The 17,601-nt window shown below is 43.7% G+C and overlaps 2 protein-coding genes across 8 annotated transcripts in view; one reads left to right on the top strand and one right to left on the bottom strand.

Annotated features, from left to right (window-relative positions):
* Positions 1-12,859, bottom strand: part of ACOX3 (acyl-CoA oxidase 3, pristanoyl) — a 95,553-nt gene extending 82,694 nt beyond the window's left edge. For 3 of the 6 annotated variants that reach the window (XM_074992423.1, XM_074992419.1, XM_074992422.1), the window contains exons 1-4: positions 12,696-12,815; positions 6,519-6,703; positions 1,442-1,675; positions 448-522 (exon numbers count right to left, since the gene is read on the bottom strand). In XM_074992423.1, coding sequence (XP_074848524.1) covers positions 448-522; positions 1,442-1,675; positions 6,519-6,686 — 477 coding nt within the window. In that variant the 5' untranslated portion in view covers positions 6,687-6,703; positions 12,696-12,815. The other 3 variants (XM_074992420.1, XM_074992421.1, XM_074992424.1) reach the window with 3 other exon arrangements.
* A 96-nt stretch (positions 12,860-12,955) lies between these two features.
* Positions 12,956-17,601, top strand: part of TRMT44 (tRNA methyltransferase 44 homolog) — a 34,782-nt gene continuing 30,136 nt past the window's right edge. For both annotated transcript variants that reach the window (XM_074992418.1, XM_074992416.1), the window contains exon 1: positions 12,956-13,432. In XM_074992418.1, the coding sequence (XP_074848519.1) occupies positions 12,958-13,432 (475 nt within the window). In that variant the 5' untranslated portion in view covers positions 12,956-12,957. The remainder of the gene's footprint in view (positions 13,433-17,601) is intronic.

The following is a 17,601-nucleotide window of genomic DNA, read 5'->3' as shown; positions in this document are numbered from 1 at the left end:
CCTCTCTGTCGACAGAAGTGGCTACACTACACTTCTGTCGACAGATTGTTATGCCTCAAATTTTTGAGGGATAATACTGTCGAGGCAAATGCAGAGTTATGTCGAGAATCTGCAACAGAGCGCTTTAAGTGTATAGATGTTCCCTGAGTTATGACGACAGCAGACCCCTTCTGTCGACAAAACTCTCTAGTGTAGACGTAGCCATTGATGAACCTAACATCCACGTATTTCATCTAGTTCTTTTTTGAACCTTATTAAAGTCCTGGTCTTCATAACATCCTCAGGCAACATTCCAGACTAGACAGGCCATAAGAGTGGAAAAACCCCAAGGCAGGTTACAGGGAAAGGCTGATAACACCTGCAGTCAGAGATCAGAAAGGGCTCAGAAGTGCAGCTAGCTTCTTATCTGAAACAATACCCAACGCTGAAGAGGCACTCCAATATTACCTCCATGTTACTGGTTTGTTTCACAAATTCCTTATGCCTTTCAGAGCCAGTATTCTCAATTGCACCACCAAACACCTGAAAACACAAAGTGAGAGAAATGACTGTGAAATCCCTGCACAAATGCTGGAAAGAGTATATGAATAAGCACGGCAATCACTACGTACAACATTCACCCTTAGGAGCAGGCCAATAGAACTGTCCAACACTCATGTGCCATTTCAGCACTATTTCGAAAGCTTAAAGTGGTGATCTGGTTTTGCGCTAGCTCCTCTGCACTGGACTGAATGTCATCCAAAGACAGAGAACACTTTGCATTATACAGAAAGACAGGTCAAGGACAGCATAGGTAATGGAGACAGTGCTCCTCATGACAAGATCAGCTCTGGGCAGGGGTAACTGAACCTTCAGTGGGTTCACCCTCCATTTTTGCCTGTAGTTATGGGTGCAAAAGCCCACTCACGAATGTGAAATCTTTGAAAACATACCAGCTCATGGTGTGTAATTCAGTTTTAGATGAATCAGTGACTGAATCTGTAGCTGGCCAGCAAAACCATCCCAGATCAGCAGTAATTGAAAGCTTTCACCAGCTCATGCAGTTCTAATTACAAAACGTTTGGTGGTCTCAAGTCAATTCTGGCCAAATAGCTGCATAAATCACAAAATCACAGCCACACCTGATACTAAATAACAGATCTGGTCAAATAGCAGAAGAAATCACTAAGCAAATAAATCATGTCATGAAAACAGAAACAGTCACTACATAATGCTTTCCGCCAACATGATTCAACCATCTCTACTATCCTTAATGGAAGAATCTAGTGAATGACAAAGGATTGAGGAGCACATCCAAGGTTAACTCATTTATTTAAAAAAAGAGAAATATAGTTGTGTCGAGATATTGCTCTTAGAAAAATCTTCCTCAAAGAGGGGGAAAAAAAACTTATGAAAATGCAGTGCAACAGAGTAATAAGGCTTTTCTCTGAAGTGTACTTACCTGAGCATTTAACAAATATTTGGTACCCAGAGACCAATCATACATCCCTAGGCAATTTATAAAAACCATAATTTTTAATGGCTTCTCCATGATATCTTCCAGTTTAAGAAACTCATATTCAAAGAGCCTTTTACAGCGCAGAAATGTCAGTTCACGATACTTCTCGAGGGTCATATCTTCTCCAGGATAACGAGCAAAGAGAGGATCATTTTCGAAAGCAGAGAAGATTCTGTTCTTGAGGGGAAAAGTTAGCAATAGAAATTTAATACCAGAAAGTTGAAAGAAGTGTTAAAGAATCAAGTTAATTTTCCTGTCTGCCTGATTTAAGCTTCTTAGCATAGCAGCCGTATGTTCAGCCAAAATAAAACAATTTAAACTCAAAAGCTGAATTTTAAAAAAATGGGTATATGCATGACAAAAGAAATCTATTACAATGAGATATTACACAGATAATTTGAGTGCCAGATGCATTTTTCAAAAGTGAGGCAGCCACACACTTAGCACGGCACAAATCAGATGAAGTGAGTCTGTGCTCACGAAAGCTCATGCTCAAAACTTTTCTGTTAGTCTATAAGGTGCCACAGGACCCTTCGCTGCTGTTACACTATACCAGATCAGTCAATGTATACCAAGAACAACGTTAGGCCTGTTTCCTCACACAGTTGCATTTTAGACACATTAGTTTTTGATTATTGGCAGAAGCCTAATATTAGTTACGTGCTAGTCCCCTTTGAGCAGCAGTATGAGCCAACAGGCGCTTCATTAACTAGCTGTGGCTATGTAATGCCATTTCAGCTATTATGTGGTCACCTGCAATTGCACTCTTCCCAGAAGAGAGCAGTCGCACAGTCTATCTAGTCCAACTGACAATGACAGCCACCAGGACTGAGTCCTTGCAGACAGGCTATGTGCCTTCTAATGATCTAATACAGAGCAGTTACCTTCCTAGCTGACTGTTCATCTGCCATGGTCAATTTTGAAAGGGAAATTGTATCTATGAAGATATCCGTCTCCTTAGGCAACAGCTTCATTCAGATAATCAAGTGAGGTACACGCAGAGCTTTGGGCTGAAAATGTGCTTTTCTCCACTCTTCACAGAGAAGGTGATGAAGAAATAGAGGGAAGAAGGGGGCATTCTTTCTTGACCACCATGAACATTGTTGTATTAATTCTGATGAAGTAAACGGGCCCAAAGAATTAAAGGTGTTAACATGACCCTGCAACTGTCCAACACTGTCTGTTTACACAAGGTTTGATGTTTCTATTCAGAGATCTTTCCCTGCTTAGTCCTGTGGCAAATACACCATAATGTAGTCTTTTCACTTCTAATGACAAAGTCATAACAATATGCATTGCTGCTGGCTATGCCAGACACTTATTAGACAGAAGGAGAAAGGAGAGGAATAGGAAAGAGAAGAAATACAGCAGGGAAGGAAAAGGGCTGAGCAAGAGAGAGTGAGTGTAAATTTGTCAGTAAAGTGTCATGTCCCAAATAGAATTCAGACAGACCTCAAGACGGTGATGTCATCTCATTGCCTGTCTTGGCTAGGTTTGTTCAGGGTGCCTCTTTGTAACTGATAAAGGTCTGATGGCATTATGGTGTGTCCAAGGAGATGGTGGGGGTGTCAGACATGATGGTAAAGCTTGCTGCAGCAGTTGCTGGCAGCTTCCTCTTGGGCTTGATTTTCCCACCCTCAGTTTTTTAAGGCTTCCAAAAGGAAGTGATGGACTTAATAGTCCACTCCCTCCTTATTATGTTTATTAATTAGGCACAAATTTTATCATACCAGTTTTGGTCAAGGTGGATAAAAATAAGTAATTTAAAATAAAATAAAAACCTTGGACGTTTTTCATTTTAGTAAGTTTTTTTTTTCATTTTAAATTAAATACTGAATTTTTTGTTAAATTTACCTAATTGAAAGTGAAATTGACAATCTATGTTAAGGCCTAAATGAAACATTTATTAAAGTTATTTTAATTAAATACAAAATAATATAAATTATTACATACATTCTGCCTAGTTTTAATGAAAGTCAACCCATTGATCTGGTGGAAATCACTTATTAAGCACCTGGAACTAGTGGTCTTTTCTTCAAGTGCAAAGAGAATATTTTCTTAGTTAGTTTATTCAATTAGTTCCATTCAACTAGTAGATCATTCAAATTCAAGAAACCAAATGCAATTTGAAAAATTAAGAAACAATTTTCCTCTTTCAGTCTATGAAAAATTAGGTGTGAGAGGATGAGATCTACTAGCATCAAAATCTCTAGAAACGTAGTGACCGAAAACAAACATTGCAATTCACTAGCTATAGAAAATGTTTCTTCTGTTTCATAAATCAGGCAGTTTTCAATACAAACCATGTTAAATTAACTTTTTTATTCAGCATATGAAAACTAGTTTTATTTCATACAACAATTAAAGTACCATTGGTATTTTAATTGAATATGCCATCCAAATTGCATGAATGACAGGTCAAAAAAATCTAGTGAACAAGAAATTCATCATTTTTAATAAAATATGCAAACACAAACAATCTGAATGAAGTTAAGTTTCACAATTGCTTAAATATGCACAGATATTCCCAAGTAATGAAAAGACGTACCAAATTTAGTGTAATGACTATATTTAGTATTAAATCAGCATGTTTTAATGATTACCAGCCAATGAGAATAAATGTCTCATTAGGAAAATAAAAGTATAAATGTAAAACATGAATAAAATCAACTTTTAAATCAATATTTCCTGTATGCTGATTTAAATAATAATTAAAATAAATTGCTTAAGTCATTTTGATTTAAAATCAGTCCACCCTGATTTTGGTCAACTGACTTTTGTTTACAAAACAAAAAGAGCAGTCCTGTGGCACTTTAAACACTAACAATATTATTTATTAGGTGATGAGCTTTGTTTTGACAGACCCACTTCTGTATTTCTTTCTTTACAAAGCATGTTCTTAACAAAGTTCTTTAATTATGGTAGTTGTCCTTTTGGTTTACCCCATTTTTTGTCTTGTCTCTCCTTTGCGGTTTTTCTCATTTATTGAAGCATTTGATCAACTTTTAATTAATTTTTGTAGTTGAGTTTACAATTTGGGTAAGTTTATATTCCGTTATTTTGTTATCTGCCCATGCAACTACCTAGCACAGTATTGTATTTCATCCTTTATCTTTCCAGTAGGTCAGCCAAATGCAAAGTCAAAGATTTACGATAGATCTGGCCTTTTATATTTGGGTTACAAGGCCAAGAGATACTTTTGTGATGCTAGCAGACCAGGTGCCAGCTCAAGCCAATGTCTCCACGTCTTAAGTAAACATTAACAATATGTGGCTAGTATCAATCTGGCCTGTCTCTGTGTTTGAAATAGAATGTAAGAAAGTGGTTATTGTTTAGACTTTACTGAATGATTCTGATTTGCAACTTGTATTGTAATCTCACTTATTACATCTGTTCCCATAATATGAAGTAATTTATGAGTGTTGTATTGTGAGCCTCTGTGGCTGTGTAACTCACCAGACAGTAGAATAAAATTAAGGACAGAATGCACCTCTGAAAACCAGCATTCTCTCGTCCAGCAACATCCGTGGTCTGGCAGGACCATGGATGCTCCCGGATCAGAGAGAATGGGAGCCTTAGGGCAGGAGGTCAAGGGGAAACAGCCTGGGGGTAGTGGAGGCCCGAGGCCAGAACCCCACAGCAGTCCTGTGGAATGCAGGGCCAGAGCTGGAGTCGTGGGGAGCACAGGATTAGAGGCAGCATGGGACCAGGGCCAGAGCTAGAGCCAGAGCCCTGCAGCAGCCCTCCAGAGTGCAGGGCCAGGACGTACAAGGCTGGAGTCTCCTGGCAGCCCTGTGGAATCACAACAGATCCCCAAAGCACAGAATCACAGCTGAAGCCTCACAGCAGATACCAGAGTCCAGTTGCCCCCGCCCCAGCTGTTGGGTGAACAGCTCAGCAGCTGTTGGTGGTGGTGGGGTTCAGGGGCAAGTCAGGGTACCTGATGGGGTGAGAGCAGGCAAGCACCAGGGGGCCTGTGGCAGGGGACCTTTCCTGGTCCGGCAAATTCTCTTTTTCTGGACCAGTTAGATCCTAACCATGCTGGTCCTGGGCGGTACAACCTATATTCTGTAGCTAAAAATCAATGTATCTGTGCTCAGCTAACTTGCCTGTCTATAAAGGAGAAGGACAAAGGGAAACTCTCCCTTTGATCTCCCTTACTCCTTGCATCTTGTGAGGACTACAGAGGTTGACTGCGACCCCGGAGAGCTTGATTTTGTGTGTTCAAACTCAACACATGTAATTGAACCCTGGAAGATCTTCTGCGGTAGTGTAGATAAGCCCAAATTCATCATACCCAAAGGGACTGGCTGTAATACAGTTAAGGCTGTTATAGTGCCTGAGAAATTTCTGCTAGATTACAGGTTGGTGAAATCTAAAGCCAGATGTGCAGTTAAAATGCTGCATCAGCACTGATGCAACTGCCTCATGGGGGGGACTAAGTAAAAATGCTCCTACTCTGTACAATAGAGCTTCATGCACCTCCCCAACACATGGTGGCTATGTTTACTGCTCCTATCTGTGCTGTCTACACAATAGGCTAGGTCAGTATAACTACATCAGTGACCAGTGTACAAAGCTCTTGGTGTCTACCTGGACTCAATACAGAATACATAATTTGGGGTGTATACTCCCTCTCCTAACAGCCAGCCCTGAGGACTCCTGCTCTAGAGTCACTGTAAGCATCATGAAAACTTTGATCTGGATAGTGTCTTATGCAAATATAGTAGGTCACTACTTCATTAATAGGTAATGGAGACTGTCATTTAAAGGGGCTGCTGTAGTTTGGTATTGTTTCCCAATACTCAGCAACAGCAGTGAAATAAAAAGGTTGCATTTGATTGTGGAGTGAAAGAAGTAGTACAGTTTATAAGTCAGTTCTGCTCTAAAAAGTGACCATATGCAACACTGGCTCACCACTTATTACTTCATCTCATGGCCCCCAAAATACCCTTGCTTTCCCCAAACAACACATCAATCCTTAGAAAAAAAACCAAAAAAAAAAAAAAAAACAACTTACCCTGAACTGGATGAGATCTTCATCATCTATGAACACTGCCATCTCCTTCCAGCTGAAGGAAGCCCTTTTACGGTACTCACAAAGTGGCCCGTCAGGAAAATCTGGGAGCAAGCTGTCCCAAGAACTTTGCTTGCAACTGACTTCTTTCAGATCACCAGTCGAAGCCATCTTGAAATTAAACACTTCTGCAGCCAACAAGAACATATCTCCAATGAGCTAAAACAGTGATGCTGTCCAATTTTTTTTCACAAGTACTTTTACTGTTCATCATAAAGGGGACCGAGAGGTATCGTGCGTGTATCTGACCATTTGAGGCCCTCTGCTGTAGGCCCTGAGGCCCTACCCCACATCCTGCCCCACAAGGACAGCAGCAAAGGAGGGTCCTCAGGCCTTATTAGAAGCAGCCAATCAAACTTCAGTAAGATCACGCAGGGCTTAGCAGCTCCACTCCTGGCTTAGGACCCATAGGCAAGGCAGGGTGCTTTGCATTGGCCAAAGGGAGCTTGATGGACTGCATTAACAAATCCTGGGAGCAAGTGGAGCTGAGAGCTCTAGCTCTAAGGCAACAGGCAGAGATAAAAAGGCCAGGTGCAGAAGCAGCCCATGGTTGCTATTCATAAAGTCTCTGGGTAGAGAGTTGGAGTAGCAGGCAGCTCCCACGTCCTCCACAGCAATTCCTGGGGAAGTGGCCCAGAGAAGGGGATAAGGCCCATTTAGAAGCCCCCAAAAGGGCTGGAATTTAAGGGATCATGGACAGAGCTGTAAGACTATCCATCTGGTACACTCTCGGCAGGGAAAGACTCAAAGTTAGCCCAGAAGGGGGTGAAGACACTAACAAGGATGCAGCAATAATTCTGGTTGCACTTTGTTATCTCAGAAAGAATTCATTCATTCCTGTTGACTATGTGTGACTTGTCTGGAGGGCTGAGCTACCTGCCTACTGAGGTGGGCGGCCTCCAGGGCGTGCCTGAGGAAAAAGTAGATGGCAGCACCACACCCAGCTTACAGGAGTCACTCATAAAAGGTGAGTACAGCCCATCACAAACAGTTCTTGATTACATCCATACATAGGCTATGTCTACACTAGCACCCGCCTTTCAAAAGGGGGATGCTAATGAGACACTTTGGGACAAGTTAATGAGGTGCTGAAATGGATATGCAGTGCCTCATTAGCATAATGGTAGCTGCGGCCCTTCAAAAGTGCTGCTTTCGATCGCACACGGCTCGTCTACACGGGGTCCTTTTGAAAGCACCCTGCAGACTTCGAAATCCCCTTATTCCTATAACCAAATTGGAATAAGGAGGTTTCGAAGTCTGCAGGGTCCTTTCGAAAAGCACCCCACATAGAGGAGCCATGCACGATTGAAAGTGACAACTTTCGAAGTGCTGTGGCTACCATTATGCTAATGAGGCACTACATATTCATTGCAGCACCTCATTAGCACATCCCAAGTGTCTCATTAGCATCCCTTTTTCGAAAGGGGGGTGCTAGTGTAGACACGGCGATAGTCATGTAAAAGGGCTAGGGACTGCAGACTCAACTTATGAAAGACCGGCCTCCTCTTTTTCTAACTTAACTGACTTAGTACAAGTTAAACAACTGTCCTTGATCAGGTATAAACGGTGTACACTCTCTTATTAAAATGTAAACAGATCATTTTACAATAAGATGAACATGAAAAAGAATTACATAATTTATGTATATTAATAAAATTAGAATAAAAGGAAGATTCAGATAAAAGTACCAGAAGAAGAAAGTGCTGTGATTTTAACATCTCTAAAAGGATTAGTCTTGCTCCCAAATGAATCACTCTGTAATAAAACATCAAAGTGTCCACACACGCCAAAAAAGAAAAAAAAAAGGGCATAAAATGCAGGAGATGAAAGCATTACTTTTCTTCCTTGTTTAAATGAAGTATTCCTAATGGCATTTGCTGGTCAGCCCAAAGGTTTTATTCTCACTGTATAACTGAAGTGACCAGTGAGTCACATGAAGCCAAGGATCACACTGAAGCTAATCAAGACAGAAGCAATTTTGGCAGGAAGACAGTATTTTGGGGAACTGGCAGAAGTTCTAACCCCTCTTCCACTGAGGACAGCTGCCCTTGCGTAGCCCCATACACCTATGCAAATTTCATGTAAAAATGACTAAAATGCTACCAAATTACCCTGGTATCACATCATACTTGCTGTACATGGGTGTAAATGGGAAGGACACAATCACTGAAGCACTAGAGAATCGGGCCCCTTGCATCTACAGGATATTTCGGGCAGGGGTGGCAAAGTGGGGGTGGGCCCGTTCAGAAGGGGACATGAAATTTCATAAAGGTGGCCCAGCATGATCGGCTGCTAGGTCTCAGGATCATTCACCCCATTAAAAATGTTAAAATATGTTACTGTTTTAATGTATTTGTAGTCATATTAATATGCATATTAATAAAGTTTTTATAGTCTACATACTTATTCTCTTACATGTGCCAAAAGGTTTTGTTTTTTTTTTTAAACGAACATGACTGAAACTTTCGCTAGTTTGGATTACATTAGACAGGTGACTGATAATTGCAGGGAAGAAAAGTGGTGCCTGATATAAAATGGTTGCTTCACTTGGTTTCCGGATCATGATAAGGGCATCCTTTGAGCTTGCCTAACTGCACACACAGTGGCATTTGAAAGTGGGGGATGAAAAAAGGCCACTTTATAAACTTTAATCCAGCTGTCAGGATATTCCTGTGGAGTGGGGGAGATCCTAGTTCAGTTCCTTCTCTCCCAAATGAAAAGGGATTTGTACAGGAGTTCCCCATGTCTCAGACAGATGCCACTGCAGGGCCTGCTCCACTGCCTGGTGATGCAACATCTAAGTCTCGTTGCTAATTTGGGCCCCAGTGTTCTTTCATTGAGTGTATATCCACACAGGGAGGGGGCAGATCCCCATAGGGTATAGGCTGTCATAGAGCCATTGAAGGGAACAGAGCTAATTATTACAGCTGAAGATCTGCTTCAGAGAGTGGATATAAATAGGCTTACACAAATTTGAATCCTTTCAGTTTGTGAGATAACTTTACCCTGATCTAAAACTCAGAGTCCCATAGCCAACTCATTTACTAACTTGGTCTTGGATTAATTCCTTTCAGGGGAACACAAAGCATTCTTGAATTACCATTACAATGAAAGTTTGAGTTAATCAAACTGCTGTTAGGCAAATTGTTGAAAAACAAGACACCACATGCCAATTTTGACTTTTGTTCCCCATCTTCCTGTGCCCATCTGCCCTGCCCCCCAGTTTCCTCATGCACTGGCCTATAGGCTGCTGAGGTTCCTTGTTCTTACAATCAGCTCTTTTATGTTGTGTTTCAAAACTGAACTGTGTGGGAGGACTCTCCCAAAGTAATCACAGCTATGAATCAAAGGACAGAGTGGGTTTGAGCCATGCTGACTGTGGGGAAGAGATCTGTGGGGAAGAGATCAATGGGGAAGAGCTACAGATTGACTCTCAGGGGGCCATAAAAGATCAGACATTAAACATGCAGAAATCATGGGGTGCCCAGTCTCACGGAGTGCCCACTTGGTGACATAGCCAGATGAAGTTCTCTGCTGGTTCCTGCCGCTATCTACTCAGGCAGCACCTTAACAGAGTGGCACACTTGTTCGTGTGTGGTGAACTCTTGTGTTACCATGCAACTGGAGGCCTGAGGTGGGAAGACTGGTTAGAGTGGAGAGAGGCTTGAGGCCCTGCTGGCATGGGAGGAGGCAAGGGGCTTGGCTGAGTGCATAGCCTGACCTCGTAAGCAATGTCTCTCTCTCCTCCATTTTTAAGCCCTTAGTAACTTTTCCCATACAACTTGACCCTCTTAGAATTCGGCCACAACACAGCTTTACAGTTGCGGGTGTTGAGAATGTATTGGAAGAGGAGTGGGTGGTAGAATTTCTGGGTGTCATGCTTCAGATGCAGGTGAGTTAGCAGACATGCACTGGTGCAGTGAATGTGATGAGCAGTTGGTTTTAAAAAATTAGCAGAGTCAGTTTCCTGGCTCCTGCAAGTGGCAGGGAATTGGGAACCACCAGCAGCCTGGCTCCTGGCTCCCCTCCACTCCTTGGAGCTGGGATACTGAGCAGAGCTGCTGCCTTGCTCAGTTTCTCAGCTCTGCAAGTGGAGGGAGCTGGGAGCCAGGCTGCCATCTGGTTCCCAGCTCCCCACCACTCCGGGGACTGGGAAACCGCTGCTGTCAGGGGCGTAGCACAGAGTCAGGTTGCTGCCCTGGAAGGAGCAGTTTCCCTGCTCCTGTAAGGGACGGAAGCCTGACTCACGGCTGCTGCCCCTGACAAGAGCCCGAAATAGCTCCTCTCAGGGGCCACAAGAGTCAGGCTGCTGCCCCTGATGGGAGCAGTTTTTCCGCTCCTGTCGGGGTGGCAGCTGCAGTTACCCAAGACACATTCAATTTGGTTGCACTTATCTCAAGGGCTCACTGGTCAGTTTCCTGAGCTGGTCACTTTCCTGGGTCCCACAAGCAGAGGGAACCAGGCTGCCCCCTGGTTCCTGTTCCCTGACACTCTGGGAGCCAAGAAACTGACCAGCCCTGGTGGGCTGCTCAGTTTCCTGGCTCTTGCAAGCCCAGGGGAGCCGGGAAGAAGGCTGTACCTGGCTTTCGGCTCCCTTCAACTTGTGCTGAAATTTGAGTTATGCGGGGGTTGCAGGAATGCAACCCCTGTGTATTTGAGCATTTACTGTAACAGACAATAGAAAAGAGCTTGACCTGAAGTAGAAAAATATACAAATAACTTTTCCGACAGTGAGACAATAAAAATAACATGACAAGTCACGAGAGACCTGGTGAACTAGGCTGAAGGTCAGAGCCTCAGACAAAGCAAACAGACTAGGCCGATCTGAAGCAAGAAAGAAAACAAGAATAAAATGCTGTAATCAGTCATGCAAGTGTGTGACTTCATTTACATGGTAGCCTCATGGACCTCAACAGGACTAGACATTTGAGTAAATTTATGCTCATATGTAAACATCTGGAGAAGTAGGACCTAAGACTTAAGAAAAGAGGTAAACAATTTTCCTTCCTGCTGCAGTGGAATGTTGCACTGATAACTGGAAAACAGCCTTAAAATTCAGCGAAGGAGCCCCAGTAGAGGGCTCATAGTAAAGATTTTACAGCTTGCGACTTGTGTGTAGATGTGACTGTGAACAACTAAACCGATTTCATGGACAGCTGCCAGTTTAAAACTAAGTCCATGAGGGAATTCGTTAGGGAGGTTTAAAAGTGCATCATAATAACTGCTGACAAAGCTGCACAGAATCCTTTTGCAAAGTACTGCTGAAAAACAACACTTCACAAATTGTGCAGCCCAAACACTCATGATCAACCAGAATGCATGGAATGGCAAACAGTCAGAGAAATTTGGTCTGCTACTTAACTGTACCAATCAAAAAGCCCTCCGCAGTACCCATACAGCAGCACTCTACTCTCCTTGGGAAATTCCACTGCCATTTAATACATAGAATCATAGAACACTAGAACTGGAAGGGACATCGAAAGGTCATTGAGTCAAGTTCCCTGCTCTGACAGCAGGACCAAGCACCATCTCTAGACCATCTCCCATATGTGTCTATCCAACCTGCTCTTAAATATCTCCAGTGACGGAGATTCCACAACCTCCCTAGGTAACTTATTCCAGTGTTTAACCACCCTGACAGGTAGGAAGTTCTTCCTAATATCTAATCTAAACCTCCCTTGCTGCAGTTTAAGCCCATTGCTCCTTGTCCTGTCCTCAGAGGCCCAGGAGAACAATTTTTCTCCCTCCTCCTTGTAAGCCTCTTTAAGGTACTTGAAAAGCGCTGTCATGTCTCCCTCTCAATCCTTTCTTTTCTAAGCTCAACAAGCCCAGTTCCTTCAGTCTTCCCTCATAGCACAACCATCAGCGAGTGCTACAAGTAAAAACAGGGCACCGCAGAAGGGAGTCTCAGACCAGTCTGCGGCCCGGCCAGCCAAAACTGCATCACCGGAGAGAGACTATAGATATACAGGTTAAAACCCCGGAAGGACCCTGACACCAGGGAAGGACTCTCACACTTCACAGTCTCAGGGCCACTTTCTGGCCTGTCTACCTCCCCAGCTGTGGGTGGAGAAGGGGACCGCGGCTGGGCTCCAGGGGGCCGGGGCCAGGACAGCTCACTGGGGATCAGTAGTTATTATTGCTGCTGCTACCACCGCCGCCGCCTTTAGCGTCTTCCCTTTGTTGCCAGCGGCCGCAGGCTGGGATCCGAACCCCAGGCGTAGCCAGCGGCACTCCCGCGAGGGGCGGAGAGTCACTCACGGACCTGCAGCTGCCGCTGCTGCCGCCGCCCCAGGCTGCCTCGCTGCAGGAACTGACGGTACAAGCCTGCGCCTCCCCGCCCCTGCCGGAGACACGCTGACGCTGCGACGGCGGCGGGGCCATGCAGCTGGCCGGGGCGGTCGCCGTGCGGGACCGCGGCGCGCTGCTGCCCCGCGGCTTCTGGGGCGCCCTCGGCGTCTGGCTGGAGCAGCCCCAGGTAGTGAACAAGCGGCTGAGCGGCTCTCGGGTGGAGGCGGAGAGGAGAGTGTCTGCCCCGGCGGCCGGCTGCCCACGGGCAGGGCCGGGCAGGGGCGCGGCTGCGGAGTGGGGAGTAGGTGGGGAGTGCGGGCCAGGGAGAGAGGAGGAGCGGCGAGTCCCTGCTGAAGATGGGGGCACCCCGCCTCCCGCGGTGCTGGCAGCTCTGTGGAGTGACTTCTCCAGCCTGCTTGCCCGGGGGGCCAGTGAGATGCCGGCCTTCGTCACAGACCTGGGGAAGGACAGTGCTCCCGGCCTGCAGGCGCTGCTCAGAACGCTCGTCCCTAAAAGCCAACCTCGGGGCTGTTCCTCCGCACCCAGCCGAGAACTGGTCATAAAAGGTAAGGTCAAAGGCGGTGGATGAATGACCACACAGAGCCAAGGACCTTTCACTTGTGGAAACTAGCTGGGATTTCACACGTGCAAATTCCAGCCTTCTGACCCTTAGCGGCTGCCTCTAGATGAGCAAGTTCATTGGAAAGATTTTTCGAAAGAACGGGGCTCTTTTAAAAGATCCTACTGACCGTCTACACACAGGCTATTTCTGTCGACAGAACTCCGCCTTTGCCTTGACAGTGTTATCCCTTGAAAATTTGAGGCATAATACTCGGTTGACAGAATTCTGACAACAGAAGTGCAACGGAGACACTTCTGTCGACAGAGGGGGCTTCCAGTTCACGAGGCAGCCCTGTTTTCAGAGCTTCCGTTCAGCCATTCTGTTGAGAGAGAGCAGGGCAGGGTGACTGCTCTCTGTTGGCAGAGCAAATTGCTCTGTCAGTCTTCTATGTGTAGATGCACTCTGTCAACAGAGATTTTGTCAACGCAACTCTGTTGACAGATTGCTGTAGTGTAGACTAGCCCTGCTGTTTAGGGTTGTCATCCCTCCAGGATTGTCCAGGAGTTTCCACGATTACAGATTAATCTTCAAAAAATGTGTTGTATGATGAAACCTCCAGAAATATGTCCAGCCAAAACTGGCACCCTATGTAGCATGGAATTTTAAGATTTCCTGAATGGACAGGCACAATAATATGTTCTGTGCGAAGATGATCTTGCTTTAGGACCCTGATCCAGCAGTTTGTCCATGCAGAACAGATCCTTACACCTGTATGGAATCCCATGGGGTATGGATTGAATTTGAACACTGTTCTTGGAAAGGAACTTAAATACAAAAGCGAGTAAAGAAACTGATCTAAAACACCAACACTAACATCTGGCTTGAAATGCTCTAATGTCTTGGGATTCGGAAAAAAACCAAGAAGTCCTCTGTCACCTTATAGACTAACAGATATTTTGGAGCATAAGCTTTCGTCAGATGAAGTGGATCTTTGCCCACAAAAGCTTGTTCTCCAAAATATGTTAGTCTGTAAGGTGCTGCAGGACTTCTTGTTGTTTTTGACGATACCGACTAACTCAGCTACCTCTCTGATACTTGGGATTTTTAGGACCTTTTCTGAAACCATTTACAGTGTGCATTGTACTTCTGAATAATTTTTTGAGGATAGAAAGAAAAATCACTCATCTTATGTTTTTGCTAGTCAACAGTCCTGTGTTTGGTTTTTTTGTATTTATCCTGACCAGATTCCACTGATACCAAATAGCTTGACAGACATATTATAGAAAAGAAAAGAAAAATAGATTTTAGAACTTTCAAGTTAGACGGGGCTTATCATGCAAGACAGGGGACTGGATAAAGATAATTACACTTAATCAAGGTCATGCTTACCAAAGCCACACAGTGCTCTACTGAAGTGAAATACTACCTAAATACGTCCATACTATTCCAGTTTTTCCTGATCTTCCATTATTTGCTCACTCAGAATTACTGTTGAAATTTGTGGACATTGTTGTCTAAAGAAAGTAGCATTGATCCCAACTGCTTATTTGGTTTCCTGTGACTATGTTGCTATGGTGGAATGTATGTTTTACTAAAAATAAATAGAAAAGGACAAACGAACATTAACTTATTTTGTATTGTTGTCATGTGAAGGGTGTGGAAGAAATTTAACAGCAGAATATTTGCTACAGCATACTTGCGTGGTTGCCATTATCAATTAATAATGCCAATGTAAACCAGTAATGGTAGTGATAATTCTTTTATGATGGTGCCATTGGAACATATTCAGGTATTTAGGGTTATTTTATTGGGAGGCCATATGGATGTCTTGAAGATGTGGGAGGTAAAATTAGTAACATATAAAGACTGGTTTATGTCATGCTGTTTATGTTTTGCTGCCCTCCTCTTTGTTTTTCTGTGATAGGAAGTTTAAATGAAACATTGTTTTAAGTTATGTAGGAGATATCCATGGTATGCACCTCATTCATGTTCGAAAGAGAGACTTGATAGCAAGATGGTGTAGATATTTCAGGGCCTGATCCTTAGCTGGTGTAAGTCAGCATAGTTCCATTGACTGTATTCTAGGACACTGACTTGAACTGGTAAGATGGTGGCCTGTTTTATTCAGTTTCCTTTTGATTTAGAAAATAACACTAAGGATCTTGCTCTCTGCTCTCTGAAGTCATCCAGAAGTGGCTACTTGGGTGCTTTCTGCTTGTGCTCAGAGTAGGTTGTGTTAAGAACAAGGGGGTGAGGTTTAAGAACACTAGAGGTGCGTCTACAGTAGGAGCTAACTAGTTAGGCACTACGTCAAAGTAGCCAGCAGGAAGTCTACATACATTTTCCCTTATTTTGAAGTTAACTTTGAAGTAGGGAGCCCCAACTTCAAAGACCTTACTTGATTCCCAGGAATGGAGTAGTGCCCTACTTCAAAGTTTAACTTTGAAGTAGGGTGTATGAAGATGCTCAACTTCAAAGTTGCTGAAGTAAGCAACTTCGAAGTTATTTTTGTAGTGTAGACACAACCTAGGATGTGCCATTTTACTGCAAAAAAGGGAAGTTAATTAAAGCAAGCCTTGTACAATATGTTACCAAGGCTTCAGTCAACTGGCAGATTATTTGACATCTTCCAACCTCACATCAACAAGGAAAAATGTGTGAAAGTTTTGTCCACCCTCCTGACAAAAATTATAGTTTGAGAGCTGTGTGGTTATGCTTCCTTAATGTTGTATGCATAATGAAGTTCCCAAGAGCTACACTATGCCTGTCAGAGCTTTTTTTGAACACCAAGTTGAGCACTTCTCTCTCCTGGGTACAGCTGCATCCATGGATTCATTTTACTAGTGAGGTTCTGACTGCCTACGTTGCCAAGAATCCCAAAGACCATTGCTTGCCATTAAACATAAGGAGGCAGTCGGGATTGCTACAGGTGCAGTATACAGCAGCCAAATATACTGCCCTTCATCAGAAGGCAGTTATCTTTTGAGTGAAGAAGGAAATGCTAATGTACCAAACAAGGCACCCACACCTGAAATGCCTGTCTGGTGCTGTTGTGAATGGTATTCAAACGGCAGATGGGAAGAGGTGGCTTTTACATCAACATTTTATAATCACATGAAAACCAAGCAACAAGTTATATAAAAGTCATACGTGATATCTGTCCTTCTTCCCTCTCTATTTGCCACTGGTCTTCTCAGACCCATGTGTTTCAGACACTTGGCTCATGCCTAACCTTGTGCATGTGAGTGCTCAATAGTGCTGGTCAGATGTGTCAGTATTTGTAAGATCAGGGCAGTAGGTCAGTGGCTAAGAAGTAGATTGAAATGAGAAAGGAGAGAGGTAGTTTTGGGGAATATTGCTCATTCAAGTTGGGGAGAAGAAAGTGCTCCTGTCAGATTCTGGCTCCCCCGCTAGATATTGCCTTACTCCACAATCCTGCAAACGCAACTGTGGCTGAAACCCTGCACCTGTGCTGAGCCCCACTGAAGTCAGTGGGGCTCCAGACAGGCTTGGAGATCCTCCTGGTTCCCTTTGGGGTAGGGCCTATGTCTTTGTGTGTTTGTATAGCACCTAGATCGGGGGGGATCCGGTATTATTGCAGTTGAAGTATAATAATATATCTTTTTTCCAGTTTTGAACAGATTATTTCACAACATTATTGACAAGTGTCTTTCTGTTTTTTTGCATTACAACAGCAGTGTACCACCCCAGGAAGGTGGATCTCTATTATTTTGAAAGTTACTTTCCAGGTTTCCAGCTTTAAAGAGACAAAAAGTAGCAATGTTGTGATGGTAAATGACTTTAGTGATAGACATCTGGCTACATAATTGTTACACCACACAGTCTCTTGGAAATCAAGTAACATGGTTTGGGGCATGTCTTCACTACCTCTGTTTTAACGAGCAGCGATCAGTCCAGAGATTGATTTATCCCATCGGTATAGATCATCCAAATAGATGCAACAAATCAAGCACTCTTCTGTCAGCTCTGGTCCTCTGCCCAAACAAAAAGAGTTGGTGGAGTCAACAGCAAGAGCGTAAGCTGCTGTTTTACTGCATCAAAGATAATGCTGTAAACAGAGCTAAGTACATAGACTTCTGCTATGTTGTTCCTGTAGCTGAAGTTGTGTTAACTTAGATCAACAGCTTTCACTACTATAGATAAGGATTAAGA

Source organism: Carettochelys insculpta, chromosome 4 (genome assembly GCF_033958435.1).
Source record: "Carettochelys insculpta isolate YL-2023 chromosome 4, ASM3395843v1, whole genome shotgun sequence".
Classification (NCBI taxonomy): Eukaryota; Metazoa; Chordata; order Testudines; family Carettochelyidae; genus Carettochelys; species Carettochelys insculpta.
Note: the sequence above shows the minus strand (reverse complement) of the source record. Positions and strands in the feature narration are given on the sequence as shown.